Genomic DNA, 18,962 nt, shown 5'->3' with positions numbered 1-18,962 from the left:
AAAACAATGCATATTACAATCCCCCCGTCCCCCACAAGCACATGATCACGAAAAGACGGCAAGAGGCACGTCCAAATAATCAAACAACCCCCCTTTCCCCTCTCCTCTGCTCTCTTTCTCCTGCCCCCCCCCCCACCTTCACTAATGCTCTTCTAAATCATACTGAGATCCTCATCGTCAAGCACCATCCTCCGCCGACGACTTGCCCTTCTCCTCAACTTGGCCCTCCGATCGCTTGCTTCTTGGTCATCTTCGTAGCCTGGCGTTACCTCGTACTCAAAATCATGATCCAGCTCAAGCTGCGCACGCTCCGCGCGCAGCGCGCGCAGCGTATCTCGATCCATCCTCGCGAGATCGAGGTCACGTGAGCGATTGAGTGAGTGCAAGCGCATCTCCTCCAATGAGGCGACGAGGTAGCGGTCCTCGCGCACGAGTTCCTTCATCGAGCCAAAGACTACAGATTTCCGACTCGACATACGCTTAGGCGCTGGGTGTAAGTTTTCTTGTTGTTTTGAGGCAAACTCGGGGGTGAGCTGGAGCGCGGTATTGCCATTGGAGTGTGCTTCGGCGCGGTAGAGGCCCAGCTCAGCGTAGTTGGGTCCTTGGACGGCGCCGATTGTCGGATTTGAATAGATTACGATCTGGCGCGAGTCGAGCATGTCGCGGGCGTGGAGGATACCCTCCATGGTAGAAGGAGGATTTGACGTAGCGCCAATGATAGGGGGTGGTGGCTCGGGATGTGGTTTGAACGGTTGTGGCCGACGAATACGCCTTGTTTTGCCGCCAGGCATAGGGAGTGTCAAGAAGTCAGAGGGCCGTGAATCGGAGACATCGGTAGTGAGGAGAAAGACGCGGCCTGAAGCATCTCCAATAACCATGCGGGAATAGTCGACGGAAAAGGCACCAGCCATGAGGGGACCAGGCACTTCAATAAGATTCCGCACAAATGGCTTTTTACTTCTAATGTTCCACACCCGCAAGACGCCATCAGAGCCTCCGCTATACAAACGATCAGGCGTTGAGCCCCAGAGCATGAAGCGCACGCCAGTATCGAATTCGTTGGTATCTAGCAATGGTTCCACAGATCGTCCATGGTGGAGGATGTGTATTGGAGCATCACCCACTGACGTATCCCAAACATAAACCCGGCCATCTGTCGTGGCAGCTGTGACGTATGAGTAGGAGTGACTGTTGGGTCGAATAGTAATTTCGTTGATATCGGCTGAGTAGCAGTCCAGTGTTTGTTTCAAGTGGTAGGAGCCGGTACCGATATTGAGGGGATCGGGTGTGTATGACCAAATACGGACCTGTGTTTTGATTCTGGATTCGGCGTTGGTCATTGATGAGGAAGCTGATGTAGCCACAGCAAAAGCTTGCTGTGTCGGATGCCAAGCCACCTCAAACACGTTCTGGGCCAGCAAGCAGTTGAGCGTAACCTCATAACCAGTCATGACGTCCCAGATGCGCATCACACCAGAGTTCCTACGATTCTGGGGAATGTCATTTTCATCTCCAGACATAGAACGCGGTGAGTATCCCACAAGTAGGTGGTACTGGCAGTATATCCCTTTTCCCCATTGCATGGTAGCAGGAAAATATCCCCAAGTGGGAGTTCCTTCTTCCTGACCTGGAATTGAGATGTTTATGGCGCCAAACCGATCCCCAAACGACCTATACGTGCTTTTGCTGATATCGCCATCGGGGTCTATGGTATAAACGCGCACGGCTTGATCTGAGACATCCATTCCTGTTGCTACAAAGCTTCCCCGTGGAAGCACAAAGTTCACGTTGCCAGTATGTTGCCACGTTGCAACGTGCTCAATAGCATCCCCTTGTGAATCAGTTCTCCAGATCTTAACAGTATGGTCAAAGCTAGAGGTATACGCCAGCCCTGTTGGCTCATCGAAAGCCGAAGATACGACAGAGGAGTATAACCAAGGGTCTTGACTCTCACGCATGGCATTGGTTGAGTTTTCGCCTTTGTCCACAATGGGTCGGGGAATTCGGTGGTCTGGTAAGCCCCTGAGTGTGCGGTTTTTGACAGAGCCTATCAGGAGATTTCCGGGTCTGTTATACTGCTGGTTGTGGGAGTCCGAGTGTGTAGTTGTGCCGCAAATAAATGTATCGGTAGAGAGCCAGGAGATTGTTGCAATGTCGCCAGCGCAGTTGGTCCATTCTTGGCGGACATCTAGGTCGTCTTCAAGCAGACATGATATGTCGTTTTTGACGTTCATGTACCGCCTTGACTTTCCAAAGCTCTGGCGCCCCTCAATCTCTCGAGAAAACCGAAGACTCGCGAGCTTTGCTGATCGGTTGCAGGCTCCGTTTGTTTGGTCTCGGTCTATCCAAAGGGCCGCGGGAATTCCCCTTTGTGTCTGGCGGCAATTAACGTCGGAGAGAAAGTTGTAAATGTCCATGTAGCTTCGTCTTGCAAGCCTGCCTTCACGCTCCAGTCCACTCAGGTGAAGAATAGAGCTGGGCCGTTTGTGGATGATTCGGCACAACTCCTTTATCTTATCTAGTGGTGGCTTTTTGAACTTGACAAGTTTCCGGCCCTCCTCGAGCAAAAAATCGACTTCCTCGGGCGTGAAGTCGACATGGAACTTTGTTTTGGAAGGCAAGGTTTCAAGCTCAGTAATTGGGACATCTGTAGACAGTGTCTCCAAGACGGTATCCCGATTGCTCCGTGACAAGTAAGGCCATGGCCCCTGGTGGTGCCAGGTGGGTTGTGTCGGTACTACTCGATCGGTGTCGTTTGGTTGTTCCGGTGGCTTGCGACGGAGGTCTCGGACGCGGGAAGGACTGGGCACAAGGGTTCTTATTGGGGGGGTATTACGCTCCGGCTTGGGGGCGTGTATAGAGTTGGTCGCGAGGCAGGAATCGACGGAAGAAGTCGGGACAAGCGTGAAGTCTTTAGTATCGGATCCGTGTACCAGTACACGGTCAGCCGGTGAGTGCGGCAAGGAAGAGTTGCCGAGGCGCTGGCGAGGATTGAGAGTATTTTTTCTCGCACTGGAGCTGCTATCGCGGCCGTGGTTGGAACTTGCAGCAGCATCTTGAGTACCGTAGAAAGACTGCGGGATTAGGCCCTAGAAGACAGTAAGGTGGCATTAGTATATTTATAGTTTCAGAGGGTCGCGGTAGCCATTCCACGACGGCGTCCATGGTGTTCTTGGGCGTGCTGGCTGGTGTCTGCGCGTCACGGTATGAAGCATGCGTACCCAATCAAAGTCGAGGTCTGGTCGGATGCGTTTGTATGGCCGCGGCGAGGCGTCGTTGGTGTAGAAGTTTTCGGATGGGAGGCTGGGCCGGTCGCGGCCGTCAACGCCAAAGCGGCGCTGATGGGACCGAGAGCGGGAGCGGGAGATGGCGCGACTGGGATGGAGTTCTGATGGCAAATGGCGCGGCGGTTGTTGTGGGCCCGCGGCCTTGTGCGATGGGTGAGGGTGAGGGTGAGGGTGAGTCTGGCTGTGGCTGTGGCTGTGGTTGTGGTTGTGGGTGTGCGCGTGTGGGTGGGCGTCACGATGCTGTGCTTCGCGATTGTGTCCTTCTTGCCAGCCATCAACAGCAAACTGCGATGCGGCATGGGCGCCAGGTCTCTCTGCTGATGTGCGGCCAGTTTTATCGAGGAGACGCTTGCCGCCAGATGCCGAGGCAGACAATGTTATGAAATCAAAGCTCTGCACATCGACTACAAGTTCATCAGTCGTTAGATCGATAACTAGAGAAGAGTGGTTCATACTGCATTCTCAAAGCAGGCTGTGATACTAAGAGCATCTAGTATCTGTGTCGGTCGATCAGTGGAAACCGTCTAGAGCAGAGCTTGGAGAAGACATATAAAACAAAACATTGGGCTATTACTGCTCCATTGAAAGGTCAAGATTCGAGTAGAACTTTTCAGCAAGATTAGAGATCAAGTCCAAAGACAACAAGAATGTTGTCAGGGTCTGGACGGTTGGTAACCCTAAGACGGACTGCACATAGTTATACACACATGTATACATAACTGCGTCCCAACTCAACTATGCGTACAAAAATGGGGCAGAGTTGGTGTGGCAAGTAACCATGGTAAATGACATGCCAATTTCAAGACGTATCGTCTAGTGGGCAACTCGTTTGGCCTTTAACATCTTAGGTTGGCTAACCCACGTCCAAATGACCAACCCACCAGAATAAACAACGGTATCGACGAGACGAGGCCAAATCGTAGGTTCTCGTAGACTCGTATCTGGTCAGGGGGGAGAGCCCTTGCTGGATCCATTCTGCATCTGTACTGACGGGGGCTCCCTCCGCGTCTGTGTGGTGTTGAAAAGCGGCCAATCCGCACGTCACAGAATGCCAAAGATACAGCTTCCCTGTTTTAATTTTCTGTAGGCCAAATAAGTCAACATGGAGAACGATTTGGAACTGCAGGCACTTTGAATCAGCATGTTTATCAAACAATATAGTTGCGGCTTGCGTGCTGTATTCACTAGAGCCTTCGTATGGCACTCCTGGGACTCTGACCGGAACCGATGTCAATATCTCAGGTGTAGGGCTCCATGATGTACAAACTTCAAGGCAATGAAGCTATTCACTCTTTATCATGGTTCAACCTAAGAAACGTGTGGACGAACAAGGGTGAAAATCAAGTGCAACTTATCAAACTTCTTAACTAGTGAAAACTAACTTGTAACAAACAATCACTATGTCCGATGAGAAATAAAGGTACGAGAAGAAGCCACCCACAATCATAGCTTGCCAAACGGACATGAAGAAGAAACTCTTGATCCACGAAAAACAAATGAGGAGAAAACACCAATAAAACTTCAGAATGATACTGTGAAGCTTAAGAATCTAGACAATCTTTTTCCCCTATCCTCAACAACTTTTCGAGATGCAAATATGTATCACCAAACTTAATAGTTTGCGCCATAGTCAAAGCCCTGCCCAAACTGCTGCGGCGTGTCGAAATCACGGCGCGGCCGGCCGCGATCGCGGAAGCCACCACGGCCCCGCCCACCGCGCGTGGGAGGGCCATGATGAGAGGCCCCGTCGTGACCGCCATGTCCACCACGGAAACCATGGCCATGGCTTTCATGATTGTTGTGGCTCTGAGGCTGAGTAGGAGGCTGTGTCTGAGCAGCCGGTGCCTGTGGGGGCTGTTGGGAGCCAGGTTCAGCCCGAGTGCTGCGTGGGCCAAACGAGCCACCACGGTCAGTCTGAATACGGCGGGATATAGCCTTAGAGGAAACACCAGCACCAATCTCAATATCAGGTTCTTCGATACACATGCCACTCGTGATCTCAGTATCTCCACATCCACCAAACTTGGCGGTATGCATCCACTTAAGATCGGCGTCTGTCAAAGCACTAATAGGAATGACAGAAATCCCAGTGTTGTAATCACTGCAATCGCGGGGACCAAAACCAACACCCCAGCGTGTGCGTAGTCCATAATGCTGATACTCGGGAGACTTCATCTGGTCCATAGCATGAGCAGCCATATCACGGTACAGCATCTTGACAAACGCGTGACGCTTGTCCTTGTTTACAATGCAAGATTGAACTTCACCAAACGCAGCAAAGATATTGTGAAGCTCCGAGTCAGAGTAGTTCACGCCTCCAATAAAGAGGGTACGACTATAAACCCGAATGTGGTTCTCAGGAAGAGACTTGTCATACTCAATCCAGCGGGGTCTTACAGGTGCCGGGGCTCTGTTGCCCGTAGGGCTACGTTCGCGGTACTCGTTTTTACCGCCTTTACGCTCGTTATAACCTCCGTTTCCAGCATTGTTACGTTGCCAAGCGTTTCCTGCGCTAGGCGATCTAGAGCGACCTCTCTGGCGTGGTGGAGATCGGCCATAGTCACGATCGGCTTGGGGTCCAGTAGGAGGTTGGACTCCTGGTTTAGCGGCACCATAGGCGCCGAATCCAAATTGGGTGGCATTCTGTTGAGGCTGCATCGACTGCTGCTGTGCATTACCCAAGGCCAAAGTTTGTAGAATGGCCGCGATGGCAGGATTCAAAGCTGCGCCAGCACCCGCATTTGGGAATCCACCTTGCAAGGCAGGAATAGAGTTCATCAGAGTAGCAAGAGCTGCAGCTTGAGCAGGCGGGAATGCCACTGCCGCAGCGTTGTTGGACGCTATAGTAGAAGTAGAAGCGGGCGGTACAGGGGTGGCATTTTGGACAGGGGCAGGAGTACCATATGTGCCAGCATAGTAACCGTTATAAGCAGGAACTTGCGGAGCCTGCGCAGGGGGCTGGACTGGAGCCGGAATGGGAGCGGGGGCTTGAACTGGTGCAGGGGCTACGGGCTGTGAAGGCGGGGCGGCAGGAGCATTGTTTACTGGGGTGGGAGTGCTATTGTTGCTATTGTGAGCAATAGCAGCAAGTCGGCTCAAGATAGAAGATGCACTGTCGAATGCTGACGCAGCAGCGGCCGGCGCAGCTGGTGCTGCGATAGGAGGAGTAGCAGTAGCAGAAGGGGCGAGACTTGTAGAGCGGCTCGGAATACCATTAACAACGCCAGGCGGCGGGGATCCCTGAGGCGTTGTTGAACGATCTGCAATAAGTGAAGACTGGTTAGCAATCCAACCCAACTTGAAGTTCCTAAAATAATATATCTGATGGAAGTAAACCTACCAGGCTCGGGTGGGTGTTCAAGGCTCTTCAAAAATGTAGAAATCATGTGACTGGGAAGAGCACCAGACCGATCCCAAATAGTGACCAGGCGCTTGATCTTTTCACGTTGGTCAGGGGGACAAACACGAATAACATCAAGAACAAGAGGCTCAATGACATCTCTAATACGGGCCACACCTGCAGCGAAGGTCCCGTGTTCATCCGCACTACTAACCTCAGGTTGACCCTGAGCTTTCGCCTTCTCAATCCATTTCCGAAGAACTGAATCAAAGATGTAAACCGCACCAAGCTTATGTGTAATGGGGGCACGTTTGAGATATCTAACAAGGGCAGATACAACGACGGATTCGGACTATATTTATACGGTTTCCTGTTAGCTTCATTTCCTTAGAAACATCTGAGGCTATCAAGCGAAACTGCTTAGCTGTAACTCACCTCAATATTTGACTCTGAAAGAGCAGTGATGGCTTCAACCTGGCCTCGCTGAGAGCCCGGAGGCTTCGAGTTCACCAGCACGCCGAAGTGCTTTTCGAGATCAGATGCTACTGATGACATTTTGATTGACTTGTAACGTGTTTGTGTTGCACTAAGTTCTGTTTCTACGGGAAGATTTATTAGAAACCTGCTTTGGCGAAAGTCATGCAACATACTGAGAGGTTAAGGAAGCAGCCAACATGCAGACCTTCCAACGCCACTCAGTACCTTGATTGTAGAGTCCTTACATGTTGAAGATCAAACTGATTCGCTCAATCCTATATCACGGTCTCAAGACAGAGAGTGGGAAAATAGACAGGGAGCAGTGCCTACTTTCTATGTCCTGCAGTATTTGCTCACCAACGTGCTGAAGCACTATTACAAATATAACAGAGCCTACTGAATCAGGTTGGAGCAAAAACAGGCCAGTGATAGTCGAAGGAGAGATCACTCTTAAATAATTGGTAGATGTGTTACAATGATGCGTCTCTCGGAAGCTAGATATCAACGAGCGAGCACAAGTTTATCACCAATTGAACGTCAATATGCGCTAGACAACTTGACGATCGTATACAAGAGGCAGACAGCTTGTAGGCTTCGCTGGCTAGTCGCAGGGCTTTAGAGTGACGGTACAAGGCAAAGGAAGATGCGGTGGGCTAGTCCGGAATTAATCAAGAATTTTACCTCCTGGGCAGCCGCGAGTTTCAGCGACTGATGGTGGTGGGGAGATATTGGTGTAAAAACACAGGGTGCAGAGACAGGTGAACTGCAAACAGCCACGATGCTATTATCCCAAGACAAACAGTGTCAATGGAAGATGCAAGAGCTAGGGAACACGCAGGGATAAGAACTCGGCCAAGTCCTACTTGTGGTTCTTCACCTTGAGCGTATTTCACGTAGTGGACAGAATGCGCAGGCAACTATTTGCACTTGTCTTCTAGACGCAGTTCGTACGATGGAAAAAGAAAAAAATACGTGGAAATGTTACGATACGCCAAGATCAACGCGAAGTTCAACTTCAGGACGTTGAGCTTAGGATCTTTTCTTGAGGGTTTATAACCAGAGCGAAAACTCAGCATATGCTTCCCGCAATAATTGAAATTCAGCCCAGATTACGACAGTCAGATACAAGTTGTCGCGAGGCAAGATTTAGTTATCACCAGAGACTGTGTGAAAATGGCGCAATTGGTTGAAAAGACGGTGCGAGGCGATTAAAGGGGGTCGAAGACAAATTGATTGCTTCTTCAAAAGAGAAGCGTAGAGTCTAACAAGTAAGTGTCGTGAGTATGATCGCAATGGAAAAATCCGATGTGTCGATGACGAAGAGCTCGGTGTTGATGGCTAACACTGAGAAGATGATGAAGATGAAAGCAGAAGAGGAAGAGAACGCTGGGGGATTCCAAAGAAAAAGGCCAGCAAATGCAATGTGGAGCCCTGATCCAGCTGACTAATGGCAATTTGTCAAAAGATTTGTGGCAACTATTGTTTTCGTGGCGTCAGAAAAGGAGAAGCAATGTGGCGCCACCTAGTCATCATTATTAGGAAAACATTGCAAAAGAAATTTTGTGCATCTTTCCCAACGAAACATAATATATGCAGCGGCTGATGACGCTGTATCAATAAAGGTGCAATTTTGCATGCAATAGTAGTTAGCAGTACTCATTACTTTTCAATGCCCATCCGTCGTAAAAAGTTGAAAAATCAGAAGAGAAGGGACTACTATTACGCATCGCAGAATTTACAAAAATCAACTAGAAAGCCGTCTTGGGCCACCGATTGATTTACTACTGATCACGTTGGGACTTCAACCTCGGCCAACGCTTCGCAGTGAGGGGCTAGTTTCTACTCCCTGAGCCGAGGAGCCAGGCATTCAAAATTAAACGATGTAGCATTCCTCAGTCACAGACTGCCAGGACTGAGATAGCTCCTTAAAGAAGATCTGATAAGGTTGCCAAAGAGAAAACCCAGCTGCCTTTACAATCTGCCAAGGTCTCCTCCAACACTGAGCGTCGTTTACATATGACATCGTTGATCCTATCACAAAATCAATTTTTCAGTTGATAAACCGCCTCCATTGAGGTGTGGGGTACCACGCTGCAGTCCTCCGGCCAGCCGAGCCGAAGCACACAAGCCCATGACCCTGCAACATAACATACTGAAAACAGGTGGCTGAACTTGAGCGAGCAGTCATTGGTGAATAACATTGAGTTATAGTTACCTATAACTAGTTATTTAGCTAGCCATTCATATTCTGTATGCATGATGTAGTTATTGGAAAAAGCAGTCATCCTTGGCTACCCTGGTATAGGCTCATAAACTCACTATAGCATTCTTCTCATACATCTGTTCTGCGAGAATCTACGAGTCTGCAACCTGGACACAACTCCACATCCACAAGGTCACATATGTATTGCAGCACAGGCCACACTCAGGAGCCAAGTTTGTTTGGTACAATGCGTATAGACAGATAACTATACCAGCCAGAACGTACATAGTAGCATCTACTGGTGTAGGCCTGTTGCATGTGTATGCCTGTCTCCTCTACGATTACAATGGGGTGAGGTTCCCGAATAGCGGCACTGTTTGTACAAGTATGCTGCATAAGAAGGAATAATGAGAGAACCATTGGAAGAATTTGCACAGGTCTGTGTTCCAAGGCAGCAAACAATACACTGACTGTTTTTTCTTTCGTTGGGTCATGATTTGCTGCCAAAATATGTAGGTTTACTTACACAGGAGACGGGGGAGGTTCTGTTTCGAACTCTTATATCCGGCCAAACCCCCAACTCCCCACAGATCACACTGAATGAAAAGCCGTCTCCGAATGATAACCAAGGTCAATATCTCCGACAAAACCCTAGGACGAATGGGCGGATGCCCAGAGTGTCTTTGTATGAGGAACTAACTGGCTACCGCGCTTTAGCCAGTAGGTATTCTATGACAATGTAAGAAGGCCCTCTTTAGTTTTGTGACGTGTACATACTTGTACTTGTCCTTGTAATGGCGCAGCCGGCTCTTCGGACGTATTGCGACATCTTGCCTAAGCCTGGGGAGCCTGGGAGCCTGGGGGAGTGCATGGGGCGGGAGCTGGCCAGATCTAGCACACAGGATGAAAGTATACGTGTTGTAAACCGCGCTCGCAGCTGGCAGTTCAATCTCTCGGGGAATACTGGATATTGGTTGTTGTTATACGATATTGGGGTTCTTCGTGAATATGACTGTGTATACAAGAATCAGTGTGGAAGATGGTAACGGACAAGCACACACATAACGAGCCATTATGTATGTATGTGTGTACATGTATGTTCCCGTACGTTGACTGAATGCTTCGACTGTTTCTTGCGAGTTCCCCCGTGTGCTTTCCCCGATGCTGTCGATTGTACGAATTCAGGGGGTCTGGTGCTGCGCAGTCTGATATTCAGCCAAGTTCCTTGCTTCGATGTTGCACATTGCATGTTGCATATTGCATGTTGGCCGCGATCCATATCTCTTGTTGGATGCGCGTAAACGTCAACCCGGCCGGAGCTAACCTAGCATCAATCGCAGATTTTGCTGGCGCCCCGCTGCTCAACCCCATAATCAAGCACGTATAAGCGGGGAGGACTAGTTGCTGAGAATTAGTGGCTTCGGATAGGCCAGTAGAACTTTTGCTGGCCCATGGAATTCCCGGGTCTTCTCCGGCTGGCCTTGCTGGAGCGTCATAGTTTTGGTGTGATTGGGCTTGTTGCTGACGCTTCTTTGGGGAAACCTCGCGACAAAGATGGCACGCATTCTTTGTCTTCCATGCCGTCGATATATCCAGACGCGACCTCGGGCAACGCAGGGCAGTTGGAGAATTTGGCATTGAGGCTGAATCGGCTGTCAGAATAGGCGCCACCGCTGCAGCAGCACAAAAAGACACATCGCTGGCTTGGCTGATGGGGCGGCGGAGGTTCGGAATGTTGGCGGCCAAATTGCGGCCTCAGGTGTCGATTACCGGAGTCGTCTCGGAAGTTTTGGGCGTGCTATTTGTTGGTGGTGGGATTATTTGCTGGGGTAGTTGTTTCCCACGGTCTGTGCGGGCCTTTTCGTACCTTGACGCTACTGTCTGCTTCCTGTCTCTTTCTTGTCTGCATACAATGCTGTAAAGCTGGGAACCAAATCTGGCTCAAGTCCCAGGTCATGCCTGCGTGGGAAGCTCGAAAATGGGAAGGATTGTGTTCTACAGAGGCTCGTCGGCCTCACGGACCCACTGAATCAAGTAACGGGATTGTCTGAATTTTTTGACAGGGCCACAAGGACCGATAAATCACACCCTGCAAAGCAACAGGCGTGGGCATGTGGAGATCCAATGCAGGTGAAGAGGCAGAGGCAATGCTTGTATCTGTACTTGTGCCTTGTGTGTGCTTGCAGGTAAATAAAGAATGAGACTGAGGGTGAGGTGAGCATGAGAATGAGTGTGAGAGAGCCGGGTGGTAGATGCACAGAAGCTCTCAGATGGCCTCGATACATGTCAACAGGCATATAACCAAGACGTACATGACCAGTTATCTCGTTGTTTAGCAGTGCAGTGGAAGTCTCTACAGCGCGCGCTGGGTTTTCCCAAGACACCCCTCGGGTGATACGGGGGTTGTCCGTCGGTTCCTGGGGCGCACATCGACGCCCGGCCATACGCATCAGACCTTGGGGAGAGGGAAAGGAAGAAGGGAAGAGTCTTCTATGCTTTCTTGGCACAGGCTGGTTGGTACTACAAGTATGGACGGCATCACAGCTACAATGTCCAGGCCGTCCAAACGTGACTATGGTATGCACGCAGAGTCAGGCAAAAACGACACCACCTGAGGAGAGCACATGGAAAGGAAAGGCCCAGAAGGATTCCTGACTATGGAGTCTCACGGAACTGAACCCCGGCCTTGTTTCCCAGTGAAATCAATGGGCGGCCACTTAATTACAGCCTGTGACTTGTGCGTGTTGTTGAGGCGGCATGGCCAGCCAGCTGTGTCCGTTCTGCCTGTGTCTGCGTCCTTGGCCAAGGTACAAGCAACTATAGCTAGCCTGTGGCTTTTCTCCCTGGCCAGGCCAAGCCAAGCAAGCACCGATGTAGTTATGTATCTGTTCGAAAATTCTCCATTTATGTTGCCGTTCGTTCTTCGTGCCCCGTCCCACCTTCGTTCCCTTTCTCTTTCTCTTCCATCCTCATCTACCTCCTCGTAAACCTTCTCCTTTGTCAACTTGCCTTTTAGCAGTGAGCTCTTGTGCAAGTTTTCTTCTTCCATTCTTTTCCAACCTTTTTTCCTCTTTTTCTTCTTCACCCCAAAGTAATTCACAATGGCCTCCGTCGCTCGGTTGAGCTCTTCCGCCCTGCGGTCTTCGGTCCGCGGCTCTGCCTTCAGAACCTCCTCGTTCGCCGCCACCCGTTTCTACTCCGCCAAGACTCAGGTATGCATGCAATTGATCTTTTTACCAGCTTTTCGTCGTCCATTCTGCTAACAACAGCCGGCAATGGCTTCCAACAGACCCTGAAGGAGCGTTTCGCTGAGATTCTGCCCGAGAAGATCGAGCAGATCAAGACCCTGCGCAAGTCAGTCTTCCTTCATTCCATCCCGTGCGCATTAATTGCATCGAATATTTGCTCTTTTTGCTTCATCCCGATAATACCCTAAATATCACAATCATTCATGCTGACTTGTTTATCCTTCATCAGAGAGCACGGCGACAAGGTCGTCGGTGAGGTCACTCTTGATCAGGTTTACGGTGGTGCCCGCGGCATCAAGTGCCTGGTCTGGGAGGGCTCAGTTCTTGACTCTGAGGAGGGTATCCGCTTCCGTGGCAAGACCATCCCCGAGTGCCAGGAGCTGCTCCCTAAGGCCCCCGGTGGCAAGGAGCCTCTTCCCGAAGGTCTGTTCTGGCTGCTGCTGACTGGTGAGGTCCCTACTGAGCAGCAGGTTCGTGACCTGTCTGCTGACTGGGCCTCGCGTGCTGAGATCCCCAAGTTCGTTGAGGACCTGATTGACCACTGCCCCAACGACCTCCACCCCATGGCCCAGCTCACAATTGCTGTTGCCGCTCTGGAGCAGAACTCCGCTTTTGCCAAGGCGTACGCCAGCGGTGCTCACAAGAAGGACTACTGGCGTTACACCTTTGAGGACTCCATGGACCTGATTGCGAAGCTTCCTACCATTGCTTCTCGCATCTACCAGAACGTCTTCAAGGGCGGCAAGGTTGCCGAGGCTCAGAAGGACCGTGACTACGCCTGGAACTTCGCCAACCAGCTGGGCTTCGCCAGCAACGAGAGCTTCATTGAGCTGCTGCGTCTGTACTTGACTATCCACACTGACCACGAGGGCGGCAATGTTTCTGCCCACACTACCCACCTGGTCGGCTCGGCTCTGTCCTCTCCCTTCCTATCTGTTTCCGCTGGTCTGAACGGTCTGGCCGGTCCTCTCCACGGCCTGGCCAACCAAGAGGTTCTGCTCTGGCTCACTGAGATGAAGAAGGCCGTTGGTGATGATCTTTCCGATGAGAACATTTCTAAGTACCTGTGGTCCACCCTGAACGCCGGCCGTGTCGTTCCTGGTTACGGTCACGCCGTGCTGCGCAAGACTGATCCCCGTTACACTGCTCAGCGCACCTTTGCCCAGAAGCACCTGCCCGAGGACCCCATGTTCAAGCTGGTCAGCCAGGTCTACAAGATTGCTCCCGGTGTTTTGACTGAGCACGGCAAGACCAAGAACCCCTTCCCCAACGTCGATGCGCACTCTGGTGTCCTGCTGCAGCACTACGGCCTGACCGAGGCTAACTACTACACCGTTCTGTTCGGTGTGTCGCGTGCCATTGGTGTTCTTCCTCAGCTCATCATTGACCGCGCTATTGGTGCTCCCATTGAGCGGTAAGATTTGATTATTTCCCATTTTGTTAAAACGTAAACTTTGACTAACTCGCGTTTGTGTATAGCCCCAAGTCTTTCTCCACTGACATGTGGTCCAAGATTGTTCAGAAGCTGTAAATAGATTCAGCTTTCTTCCCACTACAGTCTTGCCCCTTGTTATTTGTCGCATTCTTTTTCTTTCGATACCATCACCATAACCCCCACCACCTATTACTCGATCTTCTTCATTGGAGTCCGCCCTGTACTACTACTAACGGGTATGTCTTTGGTGCGACGGCGGGCGCCTTACGACCTACTCCCACTAAAAATTTCCTGTTTCAATACACACCAAAGTCGATTGATTGCGCAATGTACCAAAACCCCTTGACCTGATGGCAACCATGACCAGAATTTCACATACAGACAAAAGGTACATGGCTAGATGGGCCCATTGGAGTTTGGCCATTTTTCATTGTTTTTGTTATCCTTTTTAGCTTCCCGCTCTTTCGGTCAGTCCCGCGGAAGAGCTTGCGGCTCCAGACTTGTTTGAGCTTTTGCTAGTTGCAGTTTAATTAAATGTTTTCTGTAGCCATTTTGCTTTAGGTATGTAGTTGAAGATGTTCTTGACTTGAACGCAATAAAAGAAATGGTACCATGCCAAAAGAAAAAGACATGTGAACTGTATTTGTACCTACGTCATCAGATGAAGTGCTTCTTATAACCGGATGAATGTATGTACATATGTTCAGTCACGCATTGATTGTGTTTAGGCAAAATCTAAACACCATTTCATTTTTCGGCCAAATGTGTGACATGTGATATCTTGGAGAAAGACAAGCCGAGTCTGAGGCATGGAGAAACCTGCGGCTACGACTACCCAAAGCATGAAATATGAGCTCTGCTGGCGGCAGAAGCAAGCCACCGCTAGCAGGGCTGTTGAAACTAAACCAGGCTCAAACAAGGTTGTCTCTAGCTTGTGATACCGCGGACCATCAAGTATCAAGAAACTCCTTTGGCCATCTGCGACGTACGGATGCGCATTTTTGGCATGCACAAGTATACAAGTTTATCTGAACAATATCGAGGGACATCTATAGGGCAAAGTAGAACAGATCAGACCAGACCAGAGCCTGTCAGCTCCATCCTGGTAAAGCCTTTTTTTATGACCCCAGATTGGGGAACGAGAAGTAAGATGTAGTGCTAGTTAGTGGCGGGTGAAACAAAACAAGGGAAGGGTGCACAAAAATGTACTTGAATAGGCCATCGGTCAGTGTCATTGGTGCGTTGTTGGCTTCAGCTTCTGAGCTGCAGAAATTTCCACGACACTGTTTTTTTCTATGGCGGCAATCAAAGGAACTAAGACATGGGCAAATATATGTGCTGTATGCCTCTGTACTGGTGCTGAGTGAGACTGCGCGCAGCTGCGAGAAAAAAAACAATGAATGTACGTGGTACGCGATAGAAAGTGGGCGGGCCCTTAAAAGACCCGGGCAAATAGAGCAGTACCTAAACAGGCTTGGGTTCAAAAGGGGAAGCTGTACAGTAGCCCTTGTGGCTGTAAGCTTACCGCTTTCGCATGATTCCCAACAACATTTTTTTTGGGCTTGCTCCCTTTCGCAGAGGTACAGGTACACGCAGGTAGGCTGAGTAAAGCCATGACAATATGTATTTGTACTCTAGTGCAAATTACGTGAGCATTTCATTGCGCCTCAAGGAAAGATGGAAAGGACAGGTTTTCAGCCACGAAATGAGTCAAGCCGCCCGTCAACCAATTCATTCGTGGAAGTAAGTGCTGGTAGTTGCCAATATACAAATGCTTGGAGAAGTGAATGCCTCAGGCTGGCTAAAGTCTCTTCGTCAAATGGCCATCCCATCCCATCCGCCTCTTCATGACAGCTGACCTGGCTGTTCTTTTGCTCCCCTGTGATTTGTCCCGTATATCCACTTCGGATCCGCTTCCCATTTCCCTTTGCATTCATTCATCCATTGAATTGAATCGGCCATCCAAATTCACCTCCCAACAACCCACCGGCCAGCCCATCAGCCTCCTTGTCCCTCTGGATACTTGTGCTTCAGCCCACGTCCAACGCGCCGCCTGACGGAATTTTTTTCTTTTTCTTGACACCGCCGCAACACAAGACCCTTGGCTCCATCACCGCTTATTCCAGGCTGTCCACGGCTTCTTATTCTACTGCTGTCGCATAATTGCCCTCGAGTTTCTCATTGAGTTAGGCTAAGCGCCCTTGCTGTTCTCAAGGTTAGTCAACATCCGCCTGTTCTCAACCAACAGCTGCCCACCTCGCTCTAGCGCATCCAGGACCCTTCCCTTCCCCTGTCCCTCTCTTTCCTCCCTTCCATCTACTTGCTTGTCTTGACTTTCCTTGCCCGAGGCTTGGTTGTGTTGGCCGGCACCTGAATCAGCGCCAGTGTCTGGGCGTTCAGCAATCAGCCCATCCTCACACTGGCTCGGCTTGGCTTGTGATTGACATAGGCCTGCTTCAGTTGGTTCCATGCTTGTAGTACTCTCTACTCTACTGCTTGGCCCGGATAGCACAGCACTGGCCATATCCACACCGCGGTTTCCCCAACCTTGGTCCCGAGTCGGCTGCATGAGCTCCTGGAACTAGCCAGCTTGCTTTAAGACGGAGCCTGCCTCATGTCTGCTACAACTTGACCCAGGCCGCTTTGTTTTGCCATCTCATCTTGTCTCGTCTCTGCATCAATGCCCTTTTTCTTCATTATCGCTCTCAGATATTCTCTCATCTTACACCACCATCAGAAGCCCACCTTTGCCCATCTAAACTTCTCATTCGTCGTGTATTGTGCGCATCTGCTCCCAACCTCAATACTACAATATTAGTTGCGAAACATCCGTTACTCACATTATAGTTATACATCTGCAGCCGCTGAAATAGGAATTCTCTCCCCCTCTTTCTGCTCCTTGTCTTTCTAGTTGGACTATACCTGGTCTCTATTTCCTAGACACCTTTTCAACTCTCTTCCTTCTTCAACTGTTCGTCTCTCTAGCAGGACACAACCTCCCTTTACGCCTTTTTCTCTTCTCGCGAATACGCACCCTATTCCCTTGGTCAGGGCCCCTTCCACACCGAAACCTAGCATATCATGGTCGCCATTACCACTCAGCCATCTGCCTCGGCTGTCGCCGTCGCCGCTCCCAAACTGGAGAAGAAGCCCGTCAAGTTTTCCAACCTCCTTCTCGGTGCCGGCTTGAACTTGTTTGAGGTTACCACTCTTGGCCAGCCTCTAGAGGTTGTCAAGACTACCATGGCCGCGCATCGTGGTGATGGCTTTACTGCTTCTCTTGGCCGTATCTGGTCCCGTGGTGGCTTCCTTGGATGTAAGTAATTCTCTTTTTTTTCTTTTTCTTTTCCCTCCATAATTCTCTACCTGTGGATTTCATTCCCCCCCTTTTCCCCATCGGCAATACCTCGTTAGCAACAAAGTCGGTAGTCGGCTATGCGTGTCCATGTGCCGTTTGTACCCCGCCATCTTCACATGTTCAACATTATGTCACTAAACATCTTGTTCAACCTCTACACCACATCATTCCATTCCCCTCCATGCATCTGGCCTATCCCTGGCTGGCGACATGTCCTGGGACCAAAAATGGAAGTCAAAGCCGCGTTTCTCAACATCTATCATCGTTCCAAGTATAAAGTGCTTTAAGAATGCCGGCCCATGCGCCCATCCTATCTCACTTCCTTTGCAGTCTCTTGGGCCATTGCTTTACACTTTCCCCCGTCGCAACCGACTGCTTGCCCTATATTCTGCAAGCTCTACATCAGAGTGTCTACGAATGTATATCCCACCATATCGTACTTAATGAAGTGCTAATTGAAGTTTTACTCAATTAGTCTACCAGGGTCTTATCCCGTGGGCCTGGATCGAGGCCTCTACCAAGGGCGCTGTTCTTCTATTTGTGGCTTCCGAGGCCGAATACTATGCTCGCGTTGCTGGTGCTTCAAACTTCGGCGCTGGAATTACTGGTGGTATTGCCGGTGGTGTCGTCCAAGCATATGCTACAATGGGTTTCTGCACATGCATGAAGACCGTTGAGATCACTAAGCATAAAATGATTGCTACCGGTGTCAAGCCTACTAGTACCTTTGCCACCTTCATGGATATTTGGCACAAGGAGGGAATAAGAGGTATCAACAAGGGTGTCAACGCTGTCGCCATTAGACAGATGACCAACTGGGGATCTCGCTTCGGCTTCAGTCGCCTTGCCGAGCAGAGCATTCGCAACATCAGCGGCAAGGGTGAGAATGAGAAGCTTGGCGTTGGTGAGAAGATTCTTGCCTCTGCTGTTGGTGGTGGACTCTCGACTTGGAACCAGCCCATCGAGGTCATCCGCGTTGAAATGCAGAGTAAGAAGGACGACCCCAACCGTCCCAAGAAGATGACTGTCGGCAACACATTCAAGTACATTTACCAAAATGGAGGTATCAAGAGTCTTTACCGCGGCGTGACTCCCCGCATCGGCCTCGGAATCTGGCAAACCATTTGCATGGTTGCTGTTGGTGATATTGCCAAGACCTATGTCGAGAAGTTGACTGGTGACAAGGTCACGGCTAAGCACTAAGTACATATATATATCATGATAACTATTAGACACATGGCTCCATGGTTTTTCATACCCTTAGAAGAGCTTTTAATTTGAGATTTTCTGTGCGTTAGTTCAAGTACTACACAGTTATGACAGTTTTTTCAAAATACCCTCATTTGGGAGGAATGCACATAACACTGCTGATTGATTTTGTACACTCCATGTTCATACATGCCACCCATAACTGCCTTTAGTCGTCAAGTAAAAATCACAAGAGCTGCGGAAGCTTGAGAAAGCTGCGACTTGCCACACACTCCTAGAATAATGACGTACTTCTGAGTATTCATCAGGGACAGGGCGAGGACCCCAACACATAGAAAAGTCTTTATCAAGACTTTGCTCACGTAATTCTGTAGTTATCTCATATCCTGACTTGGAACTCCGAGG

General features: G+C 50.0%; 4 protein-coding genes across 4 annotated transcripts; 2 read left to right on the top strand and 2 right to left on the bottom strand.

The window, feature by feature from the left end:
- Nucleotides 1–152: 152 nt before the first annotated feature.
- On the bottom strand, nt 153–3,740 carry BROUX77_002095 (uncharacterized protein; the record flags this gene model as incomplete). Its single annotated transcript, XM_073746597.1, has 2 exons — nt 153–3,089; nt 3,222–3,740. The coding sequence occupies 2 exons, from the start codon at nt 3,738–3,740 to the stop codon at nt 153–155; spliced, it is 3,456 nt and encodes a 1,151-aa protein (XP_073607177.1).
- A 1,158-nt stretch (nt 3,741–4,898) lies between these two features.
- BROUX77_002094 (uncharacterized protein) lies at nt 4,899–7,182 on the bottom strand (the record flags this gene model as incomplete). Its single annotated transcript, XM_073746596.1, has 3 exons — nt 4,899–6,547; nt 6,628–6,979; nt 7,063–7,182. 3 exons carry the CDS (start codon nt 7,180–7,182, stop codon nt 4,899–4,901), a joined length of 2,121 nt encoding a protein of 706 aa, XP_073607176.1.
- Nucleotides 7,183–12,408: 5,226 nt separating this feature from the next.
- Nucleotides 12,409–14,086, top strand: BROUX77_002093 (uncharacterized protein; the record flags this gene model as incomplete). The annotated part of the gene is made up of 4 exons (XM_073746595.1): nt 12,409–12,519; nt 12,597–12,661; nt 12,785–13,969; nt 14,035–14,086. The coding sequence occupies 4 exons, from the start codon at nt 12,409–12,411 to the stop codon at nt 14,084–14,086; spliced, it is 1,413 nt and encodes a 470-aa protein (XP_073607175.1).
- A 2,985-nt stretch (nt 14,087–17,071) lies between these two features.
- On the top strand, nt 17,072–18,551 carry BROUX77_002092 (uncharacterized protein; the record flags this gene model as incomplete). Its single annotated transcript, XM_073746594.1, has 2 exons — nt 17,072–17,306; nt 17,824–18,551. 2 exons carry the CDS (start codon nt 17,072–17,074, stop codon nt 18,549–18,551), a joined length of 963 nt encoding a protein of 320 aa, XP_073607174.1.
- Between the last annotated feature and the right edge of the window lie 411 nt (nt 18,552–18,962).

This window comes from Berkeleyomyces rouxiae, assembly GCF_048999995.1.
Source record: "Berkeleyomyces rouxiae strain 22BRR77 chromosome Unknown BrBRR77_ptg000002l, whole genome shotgun sequence".
NCBI classification, from domain to species: Eukaryota; Fungi; Ascomycota; class Sordariomycetes; order Microascales; family Ceratocystidaceae; genus Berkeleyomyces; species Berkeleyomyces rouxiae.
The sequence above is the reverse complement of the archived record's forward strand: the minus strand, read 5'-3'. Positions and strand labels throughout refer to the sequence as shown.